The sequence below is a fragment of the Mus caroli genome, unplaced genomic scaffold (genome assembly GCF_978045245.1).
Source record: "Mus caroli unplaced genomic scaffold, Mus_caroli_1 scaffold_9, whole genome shotgun sequence".
NCBI classification, from domain to species: domain Eukaryota; kingdom Metazoa; phylum Chordata; class Mammalia; order Rodentia; family Muridae; genus Mus; species Mus caroli.
This window is the reverse complement of record NW_028227264.1, coordinates 24,559,725-24,584,989: the sequence shown is the minus strand read 5'-3', so window position 1 is coordinate 24,584,989 and position 25,265 is coordinate 24,559,725. Positions and strand designations below refer to the sequence as shown.

At 38.0% G+C, this 25,265-nt stretch overlaps 1 protein-coding gene across 4 annotated transcripts in view; it reads left to right on the top strand.

The window, feature by feature from the left end:
- Positions 1 to 25,265, top strand: part of Lama2 (laminin subunit alpha 2) — a 621,901-nt gene that overhangs the window by 563,716 nt on the left and 32,920 nt on the right. For 3 of the 4 annotated variants that reach the window (XM_085842707.1, XM_085842706.1, XM_085842704.1), the window contains 7 exons: positions 3,669 to 3,793; positions 9,285 to 9,447; positions 10,129 to 10,273; positions 16,731 to 16,869; positions 18,688 to 18,699; positions 21,609 to 21,729; positions 24,587 to 24,763. In XM_085842707.1, the coding sequence (XP_085698833.1) occupies positions 3,669 to 3,793; positions 9,285 to 9,447; positions 10,129 to 10,273; positions 16,731 to 16,869; positions 18,688 to 18,699; positions 21,609 to 21,729; positions 24,587 to 24,763 (882 nt within the window). The remainder of the gene's footprint in view (positions 1 to 3,668; positions 3,794 to 9,284; positions 9,448 to 10,128; positions 10,274 to 16,730; positions 16,870 to 18,687; positions 18,700 to 21,608; positions 21,730 to 24,586; positions 24,764 to 25,265) is intronic. The other variant, XM_085842705.1, reaches the window with a different exon arrangement.

Below are 25,265 nucleotides of genomic sequence, written 5' to 3'. Positions count from 1 at the left end.
TTCATTGTTCTAGAACTGAGTGGTCCAGGATCAAGGTACCAACAGGCTGGTTTGTAATGAGAGCCCTTTCTACATGGAAGGCTCTATCTTGCTATGTGCTCCCATATGAGAAAGGGTGTGTGAATTTCTTTGGGCCTTTTGTGTACTAATCCCATTCATGAAGGCTTGACTCTCCTAAACTCCCACATAACCTGAAACTTACTGTGTAAACTAGGCTGGCTGGAACTCCCAGAGATCCACCTGTCTGCTTCCCAAGCACTGGGATAACAGGTATGTTCCACCACGCAGAGGTTTTGAGGGAAAGATTTTCAATGTAAGAATTTATGGAGGTTGTGGATATTCAGACCATAGCAGGATAGATTTTGCAATCTCCCTTGTTTCCTAATTAAGGAACTGAAGAAGGGGGAATTTGAATGTTCTGACCATGTTACGTAGTCGTTAGTGGAAGGGCTTGGACTTGAGCTTAGGGTAGGAGGTCGTTGCTTTTAATATCCTTGCCTCAGTCCCACCTCTAGTCCCACCTTTAAAAAGCATATGTTTAAAATATGTGAGAAATTCCTAGAGTGTGGTTTTTATACCATAAATAATTTTTAAAATTTTTGTGTTTGTATATTTGTGTGTTTTTGTGTTTACATGTGCATGGAAGTAAGCATGCATATGTTCATATATGTATATCAACCAAACGTGATGGTTGGGTATCTTCCAGTATGGCTTTCATCTACCTCTTTCCCAACTCTCATGAGGGGATTTGCTGTCCACTCCAGTGTCTGAGCTATAGTATGCTTCCAAGCCTGGATTTTGTATATATGCTGTAGATCCAACCTCAGGTCCTCATGCTTATGCAGCTGGAACATAACTCAAATATGTATCATCATCATCATCATGATCATCATCATCATGCAGGTGTCACTAGTGCAAAGCAATTCTAAAATTGTCTAAGGATAACGAGAGTACAGAAACAAAGGAAATCTGTAGAAACCCTTAAGATACTGCTTGGACCAAGAGTTCCCAGGCTCCTGATACACAAACAATAAACCAAAACCTACCAGCATGCACTTAATCAACTTACTGCTTGAAATGTAAATGAGCAGGAAGATTTCTCAAGCGTGGCATCTCAGGATGCAGGAAGATTGGAAAAGTAAGTAAAAGCCACAACAGGACGGTCCGTCTCAAGTCAAGAGACACCAGCTGTTGACAGCATTCCAGAGTCCTGTCTCAAATAACAACAGTGACTCTTGACCCCAGCTCCTCTGCATGTCCACAGGACTGGGAAGAGGTGCATATTGTTATGTTAGAACTAAAGCTATAACCCGAATATTTTACCTTCTCATGACCATCTCATTTATTTTCTAAAACATCTCAATCTATTCTTTTTATCTCCAAATAATTCAGGTAGACTTGCAGGCCCATTACTCTTCTGGTTGCTGTGACATGACAAGAGAAAATTAAGAAAGGAAGGGTTTGTTATGGCTCCTAGTCCATCACTGAGGGGACAGAAAGGCATGGGAGGAGGAATGGAAGGTAGTTTCTCACACTGAATTCATAGTCAGCAAACAGAGAGAGGGGGATATTGGGGGGTCTTGATTTGTATTTGTCATTATGTTTAATCTTGGACCACGCTTACTTAGTTTGCTTCCTGATGCTGCGTCAAAGATCATAACCAAAAGTAACTTGGGGGAAGGAGGTATTTGGCTTACATATACTGATCACAGTCTATCACTGAGGGAAGCAACAGTTTTAGATAGTGTTTCTATTGTTGAAAAAAAAAAACAACAACAACAACAAAAACAAAACCATGACCATAAAGCAAGTTGTGGAAGAAAGGGTTTATTTGGCTTATATTTCCACACTGTCGTCAATCATTTAAGGAAGTCAGAACAGGTCAAACAAAGCTGGGTCCTGAAAGCAGGAGCTGATGCAGAAACCATGGTGGGGTGCTGCTTACTGGCTTGCTTCCCCCTTCACTTACTCAGCCTGCTTTCTTATAAAACCCAGAACCACTAGCCAAGAGATGAAAACACCCACCATGAGCTGAGCCCTCCCCCATCAATCACTAATTGAAAAAAATGCTTTACAGCTGGATCTCATGGAGACATTTCCTCACCTGAGACTCCTCCTCCTCTGATGGCTTTAGCTTGTGTCAAGTTGACACAAAACCAGCCAGTACAGCAACCATCACAGCTGGGTTTGGTGTGGTTTCTGATATAGGTAGCAGAATATGCCACTTATTTATAGTAAGTTTGGGCTGAAACAGGAGCTGTTTAAACAGGTTCTCCTGCCTGGACTTTTTCTTTTCCCTCTGTTGTGACTGTAGTGTTCACGGAGCTGATGACCTGTCTTTATGGTAGTAACATCAGAATTGACATTCAAAGGATAATTAAATGGAGCCTTCCTTAGATCCTGGACCATGTGCTAGGGATAGCAGCAAACAAACCTGAGCATGGATGTATATGATCCTCTCTTACAAAATTGCTGTTTTCCCTCATTCTCTTGAGCTGGTGGCCTAACTGTCTGGGAATGGAAACTTGAGATCAGTAGTTCTCATCCTGTGGGTCATGACCCCTTTGGCAGGGTCATGCTTCCCTTTCACAGGAGTCACCCAAGACCATTGGACAACACAAACATTTACAATTCAATGCATAGCAAAATTACAATTCATACAATTCATAGCAAAATTTGTAGCAAAATTACAGTTATAAAATATCAATAAAAATAATTTTATGGTTAAATGTAACTGCAATATAAGGATTTAATATGCTGTATTAAAGGGCCACAGCATTAGGGAAGTTGAGAACCCCTATCTGAGATGAACACTGTTACAGCTTAATTTATTCCTGTGTTCTCCCCTTTATCACTGAGACTCCAATGTGAATTCATTCATGACCTCAAGGGAAAGACATCTTACTGTGTTGTGAGTCAGATTTACACAAAATAAACAGGATCTCAATATATACTTGTCTATAGTAGGCATTGGATTTAGGACCAGAAAATCTCTCTCATAATAATCCCATGTCACAGCCATCTAGAGAAGTTCAATAACTAGCCTAAGGTTGGAAGTCAGAAATAATTTATTTCTGCCACAAGTATACATGGGCTTTCTATCCTCAGACTCAACAAATGAAGAATGGAAAGTATTTGAAATACAAAATTGCACCTATATCAAAAACGTACAGATGTTCTCTTACTGTTTTTTTAAATAATATAGTATGACAGCTACTCACATAGAATTTATATTATATTGCTTTAGGTCTCTTGTGTAATTCAGAGATCATTTGAAGTATATGGGAGGATGGATGGAGGGATGTTATATACAAATACTATACAGTTTTATGAAAGAGGCTTTAGAATCTGAGAACTGTATACTTTGGAGGTGTTTGAACAAATCACTGGAGGTTATGAAGGAAGAATTGCTTCTACTGATGAAGATAATACGTGTAAATGGAGGTCGATTTTAGGTAGTATATAAAGTAGGAGCCACTGATGACATATTTGAGCTTTTCCTTTTTTGACCTTCTTGTTGTTGCTGTGAGGACATAATACAGCCAGAAGACGATGCTAAGATTGTCCTATGCAACAGATAAGAACTATCTGCCTTCTGTTGCTAATAATTCATAAACACTGCAATTCATGAAATCCTCAAATCCCACAAATCCCATGTCTCTCTGCAGAAGGCTGATGCTGTACGGGTGACTACCTTCACCGGCTGTATGGGAGAAACATACTTTGACAACAAACCTATAGGTTTATGGAATTTCCGGGAGAGAGAAGGCGACTGTAAAGGATGTACTGTCAGGTGAGTTGAGATGAAAAGGCCTGTTCTGTGCAACACACAGTTTGGATTTTACTGGATCTCCATCTATCATGACGTAGAATAGGTTTGATTGTACTTCTGGTGGATTTATCAAGTAGGTGAAACTTCAGCTCCCTTCCCAACTGTGAAGATATTTTCCAAGGATCTTGAAAAGTGCCCTTCAATACATTTACATCGCTATGTGTTTTTATAAAATCTTCACAGATGAGAGATTTGAAGCACAGTCAATTAACACTAGTCTCTTCCTCTGTGAGTGCCTCTTCATTGCCACGTGAGTTTGGTTATCTATTAATGACTTCTGGTCATAATTATTATTTTATAAGGAGAGTTACCCCCACAAGCTGATTAAGTATACATATAGAAACCTAGCTTATATCACTTTTCCTGTAGGACTTTTCAAATTGACATGTGAATTCCTGCAAATGCTTACAGGGATAACTGCAGAGAACTTTGAGATGCTGCTTAAGATGGGAGAGATAACAGGTACCCAGTCAATCCTGGAAGAAGTATCATAATATATAGCATCAAATGTAAGAATGAGTTGAGAACAAACACGATTTTAAAGTATATACAACATACAATGCAAATGCAGGAAATAGTTTTATATAAACCTGAATAGATAGTATACAAATAATAAACTAAGAGTAGGGGATTTCTCAACATAAAAATACAGAGCCTCCCCCCACCCAGGCATTTGAGCCTAAAAATAATATGATTATAGTAAAACACTGCAGTATATATTAAATACCTAGAGGATTAAAGTGCTATATACAAGAATTCAGAATTACTAAGGCATTTGGTTTTTTTTTAATTCTAATTTAATGAGTGCATGAGCATTTCAAAATCCCAATCCCCATCAACACAACAGAGAAGATTTTACAATTTCTTCTAAACATCTCTACCTTACCATAAAGGAAGAATCTCCAAGACATCTGTGAAAGTTTTGATGTCCAAGTCCTTTTGGTATCACAACTTATCAACATGGCAGAAGAGGCTGACATATTTAAGATCGTTTTATCCAGAACATATTGACACAGGATATGGAAAGCTGTCTATCAGGTAGTTTCAATTCAACCAAAACCATGAATTACAATGTCAAGGCTATCTTGGTATACATGTAGGCCAGGGAACACAGGCTCAATGTGCCTGATGATTCAAAAACTTCAAACGGTCATTCTGTCATGCACAGATTCTAAGACTATCACATCATTAACATTTAACCTTCTGATACTAAGAAGGATTCAATTCATTCTCACTCATCAAAAGATGTATGACCAGGAAAGGAGGGAAGATGGGCAAAATAGTTAAAAATATAAAGCACGATAAAAATCCCTTTGAAGGGGTATACAGTGCCCCTTTGGAAATATGCTTTGTGGACAAGGTAACATCTGAGGTGATCCTCAAGGATATGTGAAAGTCCAGTAAATGTTTACCAAGTTGAATGTGGAGAGTCCAGAAAGTCAGTGTCCACTGCACATTTCTCTGCCACAATACATTAATGCCATGACTAAAAGCAAGCTGGGGAGGAGAGGGTTTGTCTCAGCTTATGTGATCACAGTCCCAGTCATGGCAACCCCTCAAGCAGAGTAGGAACCTAGAGGTAGGCACTGGAGCAGAAGCCACTGAAGAATGCTTACTGGGTTGCTCCCTACGGCTTCCTCAGCCTTCTTTCTTCTGCGACCCAGAATCAGCAGCCCAGTGGAGAAAAAGTTCACAATGGACTCTGTCCTCCACATCAACGATTAACCAAGAAAATATCCTACAGGCTTGCACATAGAAAATCTTGCTCATAGATTCTCGATAATGTACCTTCTTCCGAAATGACTCTAGCTTATGTCAAGGACAAAAATTACTCAGGAGTCCTTCGTTATGTTTCTTGCTTCAAAATCACACTTATCTTTGATTGTGATTGAGGAAGTTTCATTGTAGACATGAATGATAGAACAGCCCGAGGCATCTGGAAGAGTTCAGAGTGAACCAGGCCAGCAGACTGAACTGGATCACAAGAATAGAGAGATGTGGAACAAGAGAGGAAGGGAAGAAAGGGAAAGGAAGAAGAGCATTATGGGAACCAAGAAAGAAGTGCCAGGAATAGCTTTCTTTTTTTAAAGTAAAGTTCTATGTTTATATAAAAAATTTTATATTGGAAGATTTTTAAAAGTATCTTTTTGCTTTATAGAATTATTTTATAGGGTTGCTATTGTTCTTTTATATGACTTGATTCTATAGTTGCATAGGTTTTGATGGTCATCTCCAGCGCTGTTGACCCATGTGGCCTTGCATTTGTGACAGTTGTGTCTATAGAACTCTATGTACTGTTGCTTTTGGTTTCTTTCCGTGAAGCTTTGTCACATTTTTACATAAATAACAATCATTCGATTTAAAGGAGAAAGTTGATTTTGTGAGAAAGATAAAATACAAACCTATGGGAGGTAAGCTGGGAATATTTTGGGGAGGCCTCAGAATGTTAGCTTTGGAAAGCTGCATTTTAGGTAAATAAATAAATAAATAAAGGGTGTAGTTATTCTGATACTAAGAATATTAGATAAGGAATAACTTACTTTTCTAAAATATGAAAAGTCACATTAAGATTCAATTACAAAAAATGTGCCAGAAATAAAATGCTGTTAGCTGAACCTGAAAATTACACTGAGATTTTAAGTGCTTAGACACACTGTACATCCTTGCTGTACTGGCAAGCAGGCACAGAACGCGGCTGCTCCAGAATAGCAAAGTTGTTCTCTGTGCTTGCTCAAGCAGACTTTAGCACAGAAATAAAATAATAGAAAATACAGGACTATAAGTTTGTAATGTATAAAATTGTTGTTACATTTCCTTTAAAACTATGATCAAAATGTACATGAAAATCTAATATAATGTTGCATGTTGGAATACTATAGTATATAAATGAGCTAACTTTTCTTAACTCAAAGTTACTCATTCAAAGTGGGAGTTTGCTTTTCCTTTTTTACTAAGCTCTGCAGTGAATTGAGTGAAGGCAGCTGTTCTACCCCAGTGTGCTTGCTCACTGCCCACCCAAAACTCTTTCCCATAAATTGTCTTTTGCTTTTGGTGAGATAATGTCAAATGTTGGAGTTGGGAGAGACTTTAGAAATCTAAAAGTGATTGAAACTTTCATGTCACGCTTGGGAAATTCCAACATGAATCGCTAAATGACTTTTGTGAGATTCTCCAGCAGTCCCAGGAGTACCTGATATCTAATCCACATTGAGAAGTAGATAGATTTGGGACACAAGGATGTCAGGGTTTAACTTCCCTATGTTTATATCAGAGAATATACTGACATGTCTCCTTTGAGTCTATAGTTGTGTAGTGATTTTTTTTTTTTTTTTTTGGTGTTTGGGTAATTTAAGTAGCAATGTCTAAGAACAAAGCACATAGAAAGCAAATAGGGAGGATGCTTCCAACCCTTATCTGGGATTTTCTTAGTACCAGGGTGGTTTGATATGCCAGGCTCTGACAAGTGAGAACTACAAGAAATATGTAAAAGTCTCTTGTACCATCTTCCCCCTCCTAGTGCACTGCTTCAGAGGTTAGTGTATTATGATGAAAGGCTAAATAATAGCCAAGTGGCTCACTAGAAAGTATGGGATTAATAAGCTAATTTAGTTCTCCAGGTTAAGATATTATATGAATACACACACAGCATCTTTTATATTACATTTAGTGTTCGAATCCTCTCTAACAAGGAACCAAGAGTAAGTCAACTTGGACAAGTGTGAAGCTGCTTTTCAAACATAGCATATTCAATTTTGTACTCTATAATTTGTATCTCACTGGCCATGATTTTATTGAAATATCATTTTATGGTTCTTGTTTTATATCATACTTCTCTTTAGCCCCTCTACCCTTAAAACAGTACAATGCTCCAGTTTCAAAGCTTACATGAATAGTAATATGCAGCTATTAAACGTTTGAAGACTCTCCCCACAGTGAGACTTGTTCTGAAAGAACAAGTTCTGAATAAACAACCAGTACATAATGATGTGGGGGGAGGGTAGATAGATAGCTGGGTGAATGGATGCATGGTTAGATACTTTAATGCCCAGATACATAGATGGATGAGATAAACTCACACTTGAATAACAAATACTTTTCAAATATTTTATTTATAAGATTTTTCTCAATCACTAATTATTAAATGAATATTGGAAATATATTCTCTGTGAATCCTTTTGCTACATGAAAATCTCCTTTACCCCATAAATGTTTAGTGTAATCTATTAGATGGGCTAGCCTAGACCCTGAGTTTATACCTGCTATAGGTAGGGACCCATAATATCCAAACAGTTTCTTAGAGTCATTTACAAATTAAAATAAACACAAGTTAAAAAGACAGAGTGAAAACACAGATCTCTTTCATTGTCTGAATTTAATTTACCCAAGGAGGACTTGTTGGACAGGGATTATCTTGAGTTTGAGGGCTCATGTTCTTCCATGCTTTGTAGATGGGAAGTGTCTTAGTAGATTCAGCACATCCCAAATTTTAACAGTAAACATAAATATCACTAAGAAGGACTTAAATATTATGTACTTTTCTACTAAGTACTTGCCTTAAAATAACTATGAAAGTGGATATTAGCCCAGAAACTTAGAATACCCAAGATATAAGATACAATTTGCGAAACACAGGAAGCTCGGGAAGAACGAAGACCAAGATGTGGATACTTTGCCCCTTCTTGGAACTGGGAGCAAGGCACCCATGGAAGGAGCTACAGAGACAGAGTTTGGAGCTGAGACGAAAGGATGGAACATCTAGAGGCTGCCATATCCAGGGATCCATCCCATAATCAGCCTACAAACGCTGACACATTGCATACACTAGCAAGATTTTGCTGAAAGGACCCTGATATAGCTATCTCTTGTGAGACTATGCCGGGGCCTAGCAAACACAGAAGTGGATGCTCACAGCCAGCTATTGGATGGACCACAGGGCCCCCAATGGAGGAGCTGGAGGAAGTACCCAGGGAGCTGGGGGAATCTGCAACCCTATAGGTGGAACAACAATATGAACTAACCAGTACCCCACCAGAGCTCGTGTCTCTAGCTACATATGTATCAGAAGATGGCCTGGTTGGCCATCATTGGAAAGAGAGGCCCATTGGTAGTGCAGACTTTATATGCCTCAATACAGGGGAACTCCAGAGCCAAGATGTGGGAGTGGGTGGGTAGGGGAGTGGGTGTGGGAGGGTGTGGGGGACTTTTGGGATAGCATTGGAAATGTAAATGAAATAAATACCCAATAATAAAAAAAAAAGAAAGTCCAGGAAAGAGATTATGGTTTGAGGGCTAAGGCTGTGGCCAGTGGAGGTAGGGGTAAGAGGAATCCGTGTCATGTTTGAGATAGTTTGTATCCCACAACAGCTTGCCATTCAGTCCTGGCAAACTGTTATCCTTCATGGAAGGATAACAAACCAAAGAGGTCTAACTGGTATGAAATGTCTCTTTTCAGCCCACAAGTGGAAGACAGTGAGGGGACTATTCAGTTTGATGGTGAAGGCTACGCATTAGTGAGCCGCCCCATCCGCTGGTACCCCAACATCTCCACAGTCATGTTCAAGTTCCGGACATTTTCATCAAGTGCTCTCCTGATGTATCTTGCCACACGAGACCTGGTAACATGGAGAATGGGAAATGTGTTTGCTTCTTCTTTTTTGTAGAATACCAATATAATGATTAGTTATTGATAAAATTATCAGTTAAACATAAAGGAGGTTTATAATAGCTGTGGGGTAGCCAAGAATGATACAGCAAATGCTTACATATTTTCAGTGATAATTTAATCACAATAGAATGTAGTGGTTTTGTTTTGTTTTTTCAGTATCACATCCCAGATAACTCTTTATGGGAACCACACAGTGATCATTTGCCCAGGATGGAATTATGTGGGACAAATATAGTTCTCTCTTCCTATTTGAGAGACTTCAGCTGAAAGATATTTTGAAATACTTCTTGGCCTCAGTTTTTCTCAGATCCGTGTTTCTTTAGTAAATTCTTTTGGGGATCTTATAGCTTGAGTTGCCTAATGGGTTTTCAAAGGAATCCACTTTGCACTACTGTCATAAGAGAACATGTCCCAGTGAATTGACTGTGACCATCTGTACTATAACATCACACTCACAATCCAAGAAACATTACAAAGTGTAACACTGGTTCTGTTTCAGAAATGTACTCCTATCACAGGTGACATGCACAGCAATCTAGTCATGAGGCCCCTTTATAAACCCCATAAAAAGTGAATACCCATATATTTCTCTGTGTATCTAATCACTTGTGTGTTTTTACTCTATTACTAGAAAGATTTCATGAGTGTAGAGCTCAGTGATGGACATGTGAAAGTCAGCTATGACCTGGGCTCAGGAATGACTTCCGTTGTCAGCAATCAAAACCATAATGATGGGAAATGGAAAGCATTCACGCTGTCGCGGATTCAGAAACAAGGTGAGTTGTAAAAGTCAGAATGCAGCATGTACCTAAGCCATGCCACCCAAAGTACCCGTGAACATCATCAGGAGAAGGGCCTTGCCTGTAATTTCAGTTACTTGCAAGTTCTGTGAAAAAATGATACAGTCATTTCTTTGGCTTACATTATAGGTGGTTTAGACAAGACTGATTGAAGAGCCAAATGGTTCTCTGTCATTTTCTTTTTTGAAACTGAGAGCTTAATTTGGACGCATGAAAGTGTCTTAAAGCCTGTGAAATTATATCCTATAACAGGTTTGGAAATGGTTATGTGCTTTTCTGTTTTGTCGAGAAGTTCCTTTACTTTAAAACCTATAGGGTGGTATGGTACAACTATAGGTTCTGTTCTCTTCCAAAATGCCAACAAAACTGTAAATATGTTCCTGTAATTAACTGAGAAATTGGCATGACATTTGTTATGGTTCTGAGACTTATTAAAAGTAATCATTATTTCATTTGATTATATCGAGAGGTATTTTGATCTGTTGTTAGAGAATGGAAAATGTACCTGTAAACTTAAGTATGCTGGCGAACATATGTGGGTGTATACATGCACGTTATTCATATACATCATAAATTCATATGCTGTGTGTATATATATTGTGTATATGTACATACATGTGTGTGTGTGAGAGAGAAAGAGAGAGAGAGAGAGAGAGCGCTAATCTTGGCTGATAGCTCAAGTCAGATGTGACCTCACATCCAGAACTGCCTCTATCAGATGTATCTGTTGCTGCACAAGGAATAATTGGGAAGCATTTTTTTTCATTTCCAATTAAAGTAGAGTGGCCCAGCCGTGTCCATCCAAAGGCAGGTGGACATGGGCTGTATAAAAAGGGTAGCTAAATGTAAAGCTCGAGGGAAGCCAGTGAATAGCACACTGACAGCTTCTGCTTCAAATTGGTCTTAAGTTCCCACCTTGGCTTTTCTTGATAACGAACTGTAACCTCTAAGTTGAATAAACCCTTTGCTCCTCAGAATTGTTTTTGGTCAGAATGTTTGATCACAGCAACAGAAAGTGAATTAAAGCAAGGTGTTTAATCATAACCAAGATGGAAGGCCATATCTCTTAGTAGTTAGAATGGTATAATGATCCAAATGTTATTTGGATAGAATCTTATTATTCTCTTTACTATGGCATTACCAATATCTGAAATCCAAACTTTGATACTTGTACAAATAGATATAGACTTAATTAATATTTAGGAGGCCAATGTGATATTTTAAGAAAGTTTAGATTTAATGGTGTGCCACCTTACCTCACAGCCTCTATTTAATAATGTTTTGTGAATCATCTACTAAGCACTGTGCAAGAACTAAAGGAAATCTGAAGCAAATTTTGCCTTCAAGAAACTTATGGTCAGATGATTGTTACTAGATGGGAGAGTTGTGTATAGTAAGCTAGGTGTCTTCCACTGTAAGAGTTTCTATTGCCGTGATCAAACACCATGACCAAAAGCAATTGGGGAAGGAAAGGATTTATTTACCTTACTCTTCCATATCATTGCTAAAGGCACTCAGGACAGGAATTCAGGAAAGCCAGGAACTGATACAGAGGACATGGAAGAGTGACGCTTACAGGCTTGCTTTTTGTTGTGTGTTCACCTAACTTTCTTATAGCTCTCATAATCACCAGCCCCAGGGTGGCACTACCCACAATAAGCTGGGCCTTCCTATATCAATCACTAAATAAGAAAATTACCTACAGGTTTGCCAACAGAAAAATCTAACAGAGGCATTCTTCTCAATTGGGGTATCTTCCTCTCAGATTAAGCTAGCTTGTGTCAAGTTGATATAAAACTAGCTGGTACCTAGTCTTAGAAGGAAGCTATTTGAGTGGTAAGGAGAAATCAGAACCAGGAAGTACCCCTGAGACATGAACAAGGGCAGGAGAGTGGCACCTGCAGAGTTCTCAAAGGAAAGTTGCACAAAATCTGAGGCCACCTGAGAACATGACAACCACCTTAAAGCTGCATCTCCTCAGAGAAACTCCGTAGAGAACAAAAAAGCTGATGTTACCATTGTGTAAACTGGTGTGCTGCGTCCTTTGTCCTCATGTAAAAGAGACACAGAGCTCCCAGGTGATAAGAATTCTGTGCAGTTCAGGAAGGACACTTAATTAGATGTTTCTCAAAGTCCTTTAATCACATAAACCCTTCTACTACTGCAACAGCAATGTTCTGCCAGACACGTGTTAGCAACCACACTGATCACTATCAGTAAATGTGTAACCTAAGTAGATGGATGATGTTAAAAAAAATCACTGGATGATGCTTGGATAGCAGGGTGAGTTTGTGCAGATCCTTGTGAGCTAATAAAATGATGTTAGCCATAGGGGATCTTAACTCTACCAAGATTGTGGTACTATTAGATTTGGGCTTCAGTGAAATTTCTTTCAGAGTAGCTTGGTCAGTATCATTGTTACCTCCTGAAATCTTGAGAGAACCAGTAAATAGGAAAAAAAAAAAAAACCTAAAATCAGTAATGAGAATGGAGAGAGAAGGAGGGTTGAGTGATCTCAAATATTATATACTCAATAAGCTTCAAGGAGCAAGATCTGGAAGAATCCTTTTTTCTTAGATAACAAGATTATGGCAGTACTATTGAAGGAGTTGCTAACTAAACTGAGAGAAAATATAAGGAGTTTTGTTTTGTTTTGAAAAAGTCAGTTCTATGTGGGACATGTTGTATTCAGGGTAGCTTTATTATTATTAGTGGCCTAAGTGAGACTGTGTGCTAAGCAGGCAATTAGATGGAGTGAGGATAATGGAAATCTAGAGAGGAGGTGGAGGAGTTGGAACCATCCTCATGCTTGCAATGGTCAGAGATAAGCTTAGGGTGAGAACAGCGAGTAGAATATCAGATCAAGCAGGCCCACAGCCTGAAAGCCCACAAATATTGAAAGAGTAATTAAATGAAGACCCTATAAGGGGGCAATAAGAAAATAATCATAGAAAGCTAAAGCGAGTCTTTGTGAAAGCCTGACATTAAAGTAGGAAAAGAACACATTTCTTCAAAGAATAAGGAACTGGACACGGTGACACATGCCTTGAATCCCAGCTCTGGGGAAGTAGAGGCAAAAGGATTAAGAATTAAAGGTCATCCTTTAATTAAATTATATGAACAACACAAACTCATCTATAGTCACATAAAGCATATGAGCGCTATGGATGTCAAGACGGCAGAAGTGTAGGGTATGGAGGTAGAACTGCAAAGACTCACAAGGAAACTTTTGGAGGGATAGACACACTCATTTTCTTGAAAGAAGTAATGAGTTCCATTGATGTATGGATACTACAAATTTTGTTAGCATGTGCCTATTAAACACTGGTGAAGTTTAATATACCAGCTAATCCAATAATGCATCACTAAAGCTATTTTAAATATCATAATTAGTATACATACATAGAATAACTGTACGTGAGGACATTGATTTTATTGGATATGAAATGTCAGAGGGATGCCTTTAAGTTTAAAAGACTGATTGGGAGTAACCAATAAAATAATTCATCTATGCTTGAGAGTACAGAGTTCCCCACTTTGGTTCAGAATATGTTTCTCATTAAGAGAAAATGCCAGTAATGGTGTCTTCCTTGCCAGCTGTGAATTTTCAGATAAGTTCATGCTCAGACGTGAATATTTGGGGGAGCTGTTATCATATCATACATAAAATGAACTTGAGTTTACTATATTGACTAAAACTAAGAGGTGAGCAAGAAAAAGAACATTAGGACAGATCAATATATCCTAAGTATTTAAAGATATACGGGAAGGGATAGTGAGATGACACAGCAGCTAAAGGTGCCTGCTACCAATGCTGACCTCCTCAGTTTGACCTGTGGAACCAGCATGGTCAAACAAGAGAACTATCTCCTGAAAGTTACCCTTGCCCTCCACACATATGTGTGCATGTGTACACACACATAGGCACATACACATGTTTAATAAATGTAATTAAAACCTTTCTTAGGGGTAAATGGGAAGAGACTGAAAATTAAAAGTTAGAAAAACTAAAAAGGTTGATACATTGGAAGGCAAAAGAAAAAAAAATCCTACAATTAAAGAAATACTAACAACATCAAATATCTCATTAAAACTATGATAAGGACTTAAGGTGCTCAGGATTTGAAGGCTTTAAGATAGGAGTGCACCAAGCACTGAGTTGAGATAGAGTAAGACTGCAGCAATGTAGGTGATTGCATTTGATCAATGACCATATTCGTTGCTTTGTACAGAGTATTGTTTGTAAAACCACTGCTATCTTGAAATTCAGAATCATTCCATGAGGGTGTTTGCACCTTCCTTCACTCTGGAGTGAAACCACAGCAACTAATATATTAGACAGCATAATCCCCAGAGTGCACAGAATGGGTCCAAAGCTGAAAATAACTAGGTTTTTGTTTAATTTAGAGAAGAAAAGGATTACCAAGGTAGAAATGGTGTATAACAACCTGAGATGATTACAAAATTATATAAAAAGTCCCCATGCTCTGCTTACTAAGGAATAACACCAATTTTCCCCCATGGTTACTCATAAAATGGATCGCTAAACCCACCAAATCTAAATGTGTATAGGGGTAGCTTCTCTGATAGTCTACAAATAAAACAAATAATGAGGACTAAGACTTCCTATTCAAAGCTTCCTCATCCCTGGCACTCTCAAAGGCTGCAGGGAAGCCTTCATTAGAGTTAGCTGTGGGGCTGAGTCATCAGAATCAGCTGTGGGGCTGAGTTCCATTTGAGTTCTGCCAATGCTCTTTGGTCCTGAAATGGCTTCCAGAACTACAGATATCCTCTCATGGATACAGAGGGAAAGTATATCCAATCACTAGCTTGCTGGTGACAGAAGCAGAATCCCATTCATACACAGTACTGAACTATTCCCCAAGTCTTCAGAGAGACAAGTTTCATGTTCCCATGAACGGAGCCATATAAAGCTTCTCTGTGATAGGGATTTAAAAAATAGACTATGTATAAAAGTCTTAAAAAACAGCTCCGTAAATCTAATTTTCCTTCATTTTCAATCTGATCTAAGAGGTATGTGTATAGAAAGCTAATTATATGTGTAATGGTAATTAAATATATGTATAAAACTAATTAAAATTTTTAACATTGTTTTGTTAAATACATCTTAATGGGACAACTATTCCTTTATGGTAATCTTCACACTATCTAGTTTGGTTTTTTTACTTTTTACAAAACTGGACTTTTGCCAGGTTTAGTGGGGCATTTAGAATACCTTTAATTCTGACACTCAGGAGGCAGAGGCAAATGGATCCTTGAAGTAGAAGTCCACTCTGGTCTTCTGTTCAAACAAATTTGAGTATTGCCTCATCTGCGCCCCTCTGTTGGAACACCACAGAGTACACTGGCATGCTGAAAGGTCTGGGCAGCCAAGCATTACTATATATGTTCAACATTGATCCAGCATATACCATATGCATTTGAACCAGGGACATGGAAGAAACTAACGCTGCAAACAGTGACTATTTAGAGATTCCCTTATGGCTCCAATGCCCATGTCCAAATCCACCCTAATTCTCATCTTCTACCAGGCCAAGATCCAGAAGCAAAACCTGTAAGATTAATAAGCTGATGCCTCAATATCCATCAAGGGCCTAAAACAAGTAATGTGCTTGAAGGTTAGGTCTAGTAGGTAACATGCTGAGGAGGCATGTAATTCAGAAGGAGCCAAGCCTGACCTTTAGAAATGAGTGAGAAAATGGATGATATAAAGAATTCCCATTTGCTTTCTAAACAAAGCAGTCTCAGGAGAGATATAACTCCTCCTTCTCCCTTCCCTATGTCTATATTCTGATCCCCTCCACATGAGAAAACCCTTTAAGATCTAAGAAAAGCAGTAAGTCATGAGGACAGTACATCACTCACAACACAGCCTCCCGGTCTACCGTATGTTTTACAGTAGATATGGATCTCGGCACCTCATGGGACCAATTATCCACATCTCTCTACTTGTATGTGCTATGATTTTATTCAAGTAAAACTTTGCAAATGAACAGAAACCTCAGTCATTCTGAGTATGCTGAAATTCACAAATTTGTAGAAGCAACGGGTTGAAACAGTTCTAATTATCCAATTTCTAGTTAGGCAGTTGTGGTAACAGAATACTCTTTTTCTTTAGTGTAAGAAATGATATCAAGTGGTTCTCTGATAGCCATATAAACTTCCCTCCTTTGTCTGCTGATGTGCCTTCATTGTGTGGAAGCCATTATTTTCCTGCTCTGGTGTGAATCTATCCATAATGTACTGAATTAATGCTATTGTTGCACATTAAATGGTTACATATGTAATACACATGCTGAGAGAACACCAGTGTCTATTTGAAATGTCGACAATGTATCTCCAGTTGTCAGCAGGAACATAGCTGTGGTGAGCCTTGTGCTAATTAAATAGAATATTCCTTTCTCCATTACAGCCAACATATCCATTGTAGACATCGATTCTAACCAGGAGGAGAATGTAGCTACTTCATCTTCTGGAAACAACTTTGGTCTTGACTTGAAAGCAGATGACAAAATATATTTTGGTGGCCTGCCAACTCTGAGAAACTTGAGGTAATCTAGTGAATACTTAAAGTGAAAGTTTTAATTAAATGGTCACTAGCATTGTGAAGTTTAATTACAATAGCAATGTCATATAACCTTTAGCTACAGAAAGGACTAATCAAATAATAATAATAATAATAATGTCGCATGTAAGAACAACACTAGGATGTAGAAACTGGGGATTAATTTGACATCTTTGTTGAAGAGATAAATTTGAATTGCTATTTCTCTTATATACACTTGCTGAAAAGAATTATGAAAGTAATTAAAGATGGAAGCTGAAGTTGACTGTGGGTTTTGTAATTGCTGTTCTCTGCACACAGTCACCAGAGAGAATGGCATTTGACATTGTGCAGGCTTCTGAAAATTAGTCAGTGTTCAGGATGCTGTGAGTGTAATCTATGTTATTGTGAGTCATTAGCATCATAATAGCATAGGGGAGCTTTCTGAAATACCTAATACTAAATGACATTTGTTATTCACATGCCTGTTCTAGCATAGCTTGGAAATTTCCCATATACTCTGTAGTTTGCAGGATAGGGAGACATCTTTAGCTCACATTTCAGATGGAATGAAAGATCTCAGAGAAGTACCAAGTTTTGAAGTTTTCATTTTTGGTTTTTGGCTTTTTATTGGTGGTTTATCTAGGGTGATAAAATTCTATGCTACATCTGGAGAATTTTTAAAATACTATAGTTGGAAATCATGGAGGAGACTTACTCCCTATATATCACTTTCATATCAACTGAGGGTGTTTTCCTCAGAGTTTATTTATACACCAGGCAATTAATTGTCGAATTGACAATCTTTCATAGGTGTCTATTGATAAGCTTCATGCTACAGGTCATATATGCATATTCATACACATATTATATATATATATATATACATATATTACCATATTTGTTAGTCATATAATTCTGAAGTATCAAGTTATAAAAAAATCACTGCACATCAAAGTGACTTGAAGAGTGACGTGGTTATCAATTAATAGTTTCTTTGCTAAACATACATTCAACACATGATTTCTAAATATCTACTGTGTACCAGGTAGCATACCAAATGCCGGAAATCCAGTATTCATTTAAATCCAAGATTTATCTTACAAAATCATTAACTATATTCAGAATGAATTACATGTAGTAAAATAAGACTACCTATAAATATTTCATTTAATCTAGTCATGGTTTTTATTTTCAGAAAGTAAGTTTGTAAAACACAAATACATCATGAATTAATTGAGAATGGTTTGTATCTTGGGTGTATTTTTAGAAATTATGTTTCCAAACATAATTTATTACTGAAATTACATAATTTATTTACTTTCTCCATTCGGCAATTTAAATTATAATCCTGCTGTAGTATGGCCGTCTATTACAAAATCATCTTAACATGCATATTTGTGGTTGGCAAAGCAGTCATGCGTTTATCTATTGTTTTTCACAGTCAAAATCTCTACATTATGTGCTAAACACAAATTATTTTCATATGTATTGTTAAACTTGATTGTTTTGAGAGGCAATATTTACAAGCTATTCATAAATACCATGTTGGTGCACTTTCCCATATATCATGCCAATAAAAATAAGAGCTCTAAATTTATATTCCAAAATAAAAATGTGTAAGAGGTATAGTTTGGGGAATCTTTGATTTCTGGTTTTATTTCTATGGAGGACATTTATCTATTCAGTGTCCTGTCCTTTTTAAAATATTTCCTTCTATAAGATGAGCTTATAACAAAATTTGTTATTAAAGTTTGTTGTTTTGTTAAATGGAAATGCAATTGAAAGTAAATTGTTTTTTTTTTTTCTTTTCCTTTGGGCTTAGTATGAAAGCAAGGTAAAATTTAAATTTGTGCATGCCTTCTCCAAGTGCATGGCTGGGCAGATGCAGCTTTGTGGGGGCAGCAGCAGTGCAGAGTCACAGCAACACAGATGTAGTTGCTTCTACTGTAGATTTCAGGAGCAAATGATGCATACTGCAGGAGTCCTCACGCTTTCCAGCACTTCAGAAGAGCCTGTGCTTGCCCACCATCAATTGGGTTACAATGTCTGTTGTTTCGCCAGCTCTAAGGGAATTTCACAGCTTACTTGTGCAAACACCTGCCACAGGACCTCCCAGTGGCCAGCAGGATATGCCCAAAGGGCAGCTGCTCAGTCAAGCTTAAGGATATACTCTAATTCTGCGGAGCTATAGTAAGATGGCTTCCAGAGCAGAACCTTAAACTCTGGCCTCCTTAATACTGTGCTTTTTGCGCAGCAAGCCACCCGTGCTACAAAATGCCTAGCACTGCCTTCTCGCTTATTGCAGACCTGCAAATGTGCATTTACATGGCCATTGTACCTCTTGTCAACGCTGCTTGTTTATTGTCATATGGAAAATTATCTATGGAGATATATGAAAAGATCCTCTGCACATACCACATTTCAAGTAATTATTTGAGTTAAGAGTGGAGAGATTTAAAGACAGTCTCTCCATACCCATTCAGAAACCTTGACATTCTTCCCTGCTGGCAGGTATTAGTAAGAATTACCAGCCTTGGAAGTGGCTGATCAAATCCTGGAGATGGCTGGCTGACCCTGGCCAAAGCCAAAAGTGTTTTGGCATTTCAAGAGCCTAATTTTGCCATATTTCTGAACAAAAGATAATGAAGCCAAAATGATCCAGGAAATGTTTGAAGCAGAGACCACATTTTAATATTGAAACTAGAAAACACTAGAAAATGTAGGGAAAATAATAAGTCATTTTTTTCATTACATCATTCTGACACTAATCATGCCCTGTTTGCAGAGACGGGTAAAACGCAAAGAGTGGACATTCAGTGGATATACATACCGATAAATAAAACTTCAGGTTACCACTGGGTAGCCTTGTAGTGTTTGTGAATGAGTGGTGAACCTCAATAAAGAGACCGTAGGAAGCAAACGGCTGGACCATGTCTCCTGGGGCTTTCCCAGTGTTCACTTTGCCAAACCATTACATTTCAAAAAGGATCTTAGTATTTCCATGGAACAATAAATTTGGTGCAATTTATTTTATTGACGATATTTCCTTCCCCCCTGAAATTGCCATAGATCTTCTCTCCTTTAATAGACAATTCAGAGGCAAGTGAGCACAGGAAATGAAGTCCACCATCCTTTTTGTTTTTCCATGATGATAAGCAAGTACCCTTCCCACCAGCTGCCCATGTTCTTCATAATTACTGACTGAAGGGATGGAAGGAGAAGACCTTGGGAACCAGCGATGGTGATCAAAGGAAATAAAGAAGCTCCAGGAAAACTGGGGTGGACGTGGAGAACAGAACAAATACTTGACAAGAAATAAATCACCTGGTATAGGTGCCAGGCTCTAATTTGCTCTCCCACCTGTTTTCCCTTATGACATGTGCTTTTTATAAAGATGAAAACAAGAAAATTGGCATCAAGGGATACAGAGAGGAGAATTAATCATTATCCTATCAAGTACAATATTGGTGTCGATTGGACACTTTCCAGATGCTCATTAACAATACATAATGAAAAATTACAATTTTTACCCTTATATTTCGACAACAGTTCAATGTAGTAGCTACTAACTACTGAGGGCATTTAACTTTAAAATACACACTATCAACAATACTCGGCTTCTCCTTTGCACGGAATACATTGCAAGTCCCAATAGCCACATATGTCTGGGAACTAGTAAACTGTGAACTGGACAGTATAGAGCAGAACATGTCTATCACCACAGAGTTCTGCTGTCATAGACTTGAGCAATGTCATAGCCATTCACATCCTGTCTGTAAGTGTCAACTGCACATCTAGATGTCCTGTGCTCAGCAGTGTATCCAGACTTTGCTCACAGACACTACTGTCATTATGTCTACTTATACATACAAAGATGGAGTCCTAGATAAATCAGATCACTTGGTCAATATCAAATAATCTGAGCAACATTTTAGAGTTTAAGGCAAGGAATTAATTTCTAACTGACATAATTTTTGGCATGCTTGCTGTGTCTTTGAATGTAGTGAGCAGAAAGCAAGCATTCAAGTGTAGTTTGAGTGGAGAAGATATTAACCATATTAAAAAGAACTATTATGTATTAGGTTGCCTTATATTGTAATGGCACACATATATATATACACACATTTACATACACATACTTTCTCACACACTCACACATATGCACATGTACATACATATGTACACTCTCACATACTCACATATGCAAACAGATCCCCATGTGCACGTGTATGTGTGTGTGTGTGCACACGTGCGCACACACACATAAACACAAAACACCCTCTAGAGCTTCAGGAAGATTTCAAACAAACATTTCCAAATATTCTTCCTAAATTTCAAACAAGACTTTTAAGAGCTTTTTGTAAATAATTGAATTATTTCACCCACGCAATCATCTGCTCTTTGGTGGAAACGAGAAGCAAGAAGCACTTATTTCATTATGCTTGTGAAGCATTAATAAGTGAGTTGATTTCTGGGCTGCATACTGAAATTCCATGAGGGAAGTTTCTCTTAGAGAGAAGAACAGTACCAGAATTCTTGGTGAAGAGTGATGTCAACTTGCTCTCAATCACATATCAGCAACCAGGGCTTGCTGAGTGCACGTGTATGCGTGTGCACCTTGATAGACATGCTTTTGCCTGTGTGTGTATGTGTTTGCTCTACATGGCTCCTTCTAGGGCTCAGAGTCTACACAGCCATCCATCTAATGGAATTGCTTTTGTTCTCCATTTGACCACTCAATAGGCCAGAAGTCAATGTGAAGAAATACTCAGGCTGCCTCAAAGATATTGAAATTTCAAGAACACCTTACAATATACTCAGCAGCCCTGATTACGTTGGTGTGACCAAAGGCTGTTCACTGGAGGTTGGTCTGTTTCTAAAGGTTCTGTAACATATTTATATCATACTTCATTTACTTAACATGACATGTGCTTTTGCTAGAACTGTTCCCTTGTTAATGTGTTTAGACTTATACTGTTCCTTTCTTAGCCATGCAGATACGAGAGAGTAAAACAGAAGCATTCTACCAATGTATTATGAAGAGCCAAAATTATGTGCCACTTTCCAAATCATATACTACTTAAATGTAAAGCAAGTAACTTTAGTACAACTAGCACTTCCGTTTGGGTCTCTCTCCCTTTCCAATAATACTATTTCTCAGTTTCGTCATCTTTCTTAAATCCATTTCCTCTTTCCATGTGATACAGCTCTTGATTATCTGTTTTCCGAGGATGTATTAGTAGTTCACACAAACAGTGGGTATCATCACCCACTCTCCCACCAGTGTGTGGCATCTTTCCCACAGCTTGGAAGTTGCATCTCATTCAACTCTGCAAAGACCCGTGGGATAGGTGCAAAATTTCCTGAATCTCAGAAACTTCTTTGTTGCTAACACAGCCTAGTGATGGCTATTCAGTAGTGACTCTTCAATTCTGGCCAATCGGTATGAGAAAACACACAGAGCATCACTTTTATCTCTAAAAATATCTATGGTAAAACTAAAGGTGACCAGAAAATACTAGCAAGAACTTTATGGAAAGTTTATATTGATGAGATTTTAAAATAAGAAAATGTTGACCCTACTAAAAATATATATATATATTTTTTTTTGGTTCACCTACTATGATAAAACTGCTCCTTTTGGTATATTCCTCCAGTGTAGGTCATTATGAGTCACTCCAGAAGAAAGGACAGTAACCAGAAAAAGTAGATTTGCCTTCTAGCTGGGTGGTGGTGGCGCGCACCTTTAATTCCAGCACTTGGGAGGCAGAGGCTGGTGGATTTCTAAGTTCAAGTCCAGCCTGGTCTACAATGTGAGTTCCAGAACAGCCAGGGCTACACAGAGAAACCCTGTCTCAAAACAAACAAACAAACAAAACAAAATAAAACAAAAAAGAAAAGAAAATGAAAAAAAAACCAGTAGATTTGATCACTGAGCAGTGGGATTTTAAGATTGGAACAGACCTGTCTGGGTCTTCATAGCAGCTACAGACTTTGTGTGAAATGGCCACAGACTTCCAGGCCAAACTTCATGAGAAAGGAGGAAATACAGAAGGATCTAAAACTCAAATGGTCCATACTGTCATCTTGAGGAAAAAAATTCTGAGACTTTATGTCTTCTATGTCTACCTCTTATCTGCAGTCAAAAGATATATCACTACAGTAGAAGTCTGTCCAGAGCAATGAACTTGACAGGCTGTGTGCACAACACCCATGTCTATATAAAGGCATTCCAGAATTGAGAACTTATGGCTAAAATAGGAGACAGAAATTTAATATATATTGCAAAGTCTATGCAGTGGTCTTGTCTGAACCATCTAAAACTGAGAAATTAGAAAATCAGAATAGAAAGTAGATTTTATCAACTCCTTTTTACCTACTTCTGTGCCATTTAGCTGAGCTTGGAACCCTATCAGTGGAAGGGAGCTGGGATAGCCCACGCGAAAGGATTTTATGCTTTTACTACAAACAAAAACAAAAACCTGAGACTTATAAAAATGAGTATTTTAGGTCACTGAAATGTCCAATGACATGGTCTTTCTGAAATAAACACCAACACTTTTAGAATGTAGAACTCCTCCAGATATTACAAGTGATGATAAAAAAATCTTTACTGGCAGAAAAATTCTCTAATTAAAATGAGATGTTGCAGGACCAGGGAGATAGATCAGGAGTTAAAGGTCTGTTCTACTCTTGAAGAGGAATTACCTGTGGTTACCACAGAAGATAACTCACAACTTCCTGTAACTCCACTGCAAGGTACATCTAGAGTCCTCTTCTGACCTATATGGTCATTGCATTCACATGCACAACCCACCCACACACACACACACAACTTAGATTTAAATACAACCTATGTAAAAGAGATGACTCAGTCTAAATATAAAAGGATAGAAGGGAGGAAGAGGAGGGCAAGGTTGTGAAAGGTAACATTTATGAACAGATGAGATCTGTGTAAGGCTACATGCTTCTTCATGGCTTTGGGAAGTAGGTAACTTTCTCCTCTGTGTACAACAAAAACATGGTATTATTTTTATTTTGAAAAAAAGCAGACATGAAATATTTGGCTTATTTATTTTTAATAATTAGGTTGTATCTCTAGAAATTATTGTAAAGAATATTTTTGTACTCCTGATATGAATGAACATTTTTCCATGGGTTCTTCATAATGAAGAATGTAGATATAAGCCATGATCTATCTATCTCTCTCTCTCTCCCTCCCTCCCTTCCTTCCTTCCTCCCTCCCTCCCTCTCCTTCTCTCTCTCCCTCCCTCTCTCTCTCTCTCTCTCTCTCTCTCTCTCTCTCTCTCTCTCACACACACACACACACACACATACACACACATAAGCATCTTTTAAACATAAAAAAAACATTGTTACTACATAGTCAAGAGATTTAAGAAAGACAGCAAGATAGATTTAAACCAAAAGAAAATTTCACCTACCAATAATCTTCCACAGTTGATGTAAATAGCTCTATAATTAAAACAGAGGCCATAATTTTTTAAATTTTAAACTGAACTGTTCCAAAGATTCACTGTTTGAAACAATATTTCTTTAACTTCAGCTGTTCTTAAGCTTTCAAAGAGACTATAGATTTTCATGCTCCCTAAAATTATATTACTTTTGTAATCTTGTTGAATTTTCTGAGGAAGGGGGTGGTATGGAGAATTTAGCCCCTCATTTCTAACAATCCCTTCTCTTTTTTTTTTTCCCAACAGAATGTTTATACAGTTAGTTTCCCCAAGCCTGGTTTTGTGGAGCTTGCCGCTGTGTCTCTTGATGTTGGAACAGAAATCAATCTGTCCTTTAGTACCAGGAACGAGTCTGGGATCATTCTCTTAGGAAGTGGAGGAACACTCACACCACCCAGGAGAAAACGGAGACAAACCACACAGGTACCTTCACAGCCCAGTCCTAAGACATTTCCCCCTCACTTTTAAACAGCACCTTTAGACGGTAGGGAGAGTCTCAGTTGGTGAAATGTGTACCTCAAATAGCACCATTTAATTGGTTTTATAGTTTAGCCTTGAATCATTTATTTTGGCTATCATCTTGGTTGACTGGGGACTGATTATTCTCAGCGAGAAGCTGTTACCAAGTAAGGTATGGTCAGATGAATAAACAAATGGCTTTACAAATACAACTTTGAATATGGAAACACCTTTACAAATGAGATGGTGTCATTTTTTATTAGATGTCAGTATATGTATATGTGTTTGTAGAGAATGATATGTGTATGTTTGTGAACAGGTGTATGTCATTTGCATAATTTTGTCTAAGTGTGAAGGTCAAAGTGCAGCAGTTGTCAATCTTTATTTTTGAAACACAGTCTCATGCTGGTCTAGATCTCACCAACTAGGCTAAGCTGTCTGGCCAGCATGCCCTATAAATCTGCTT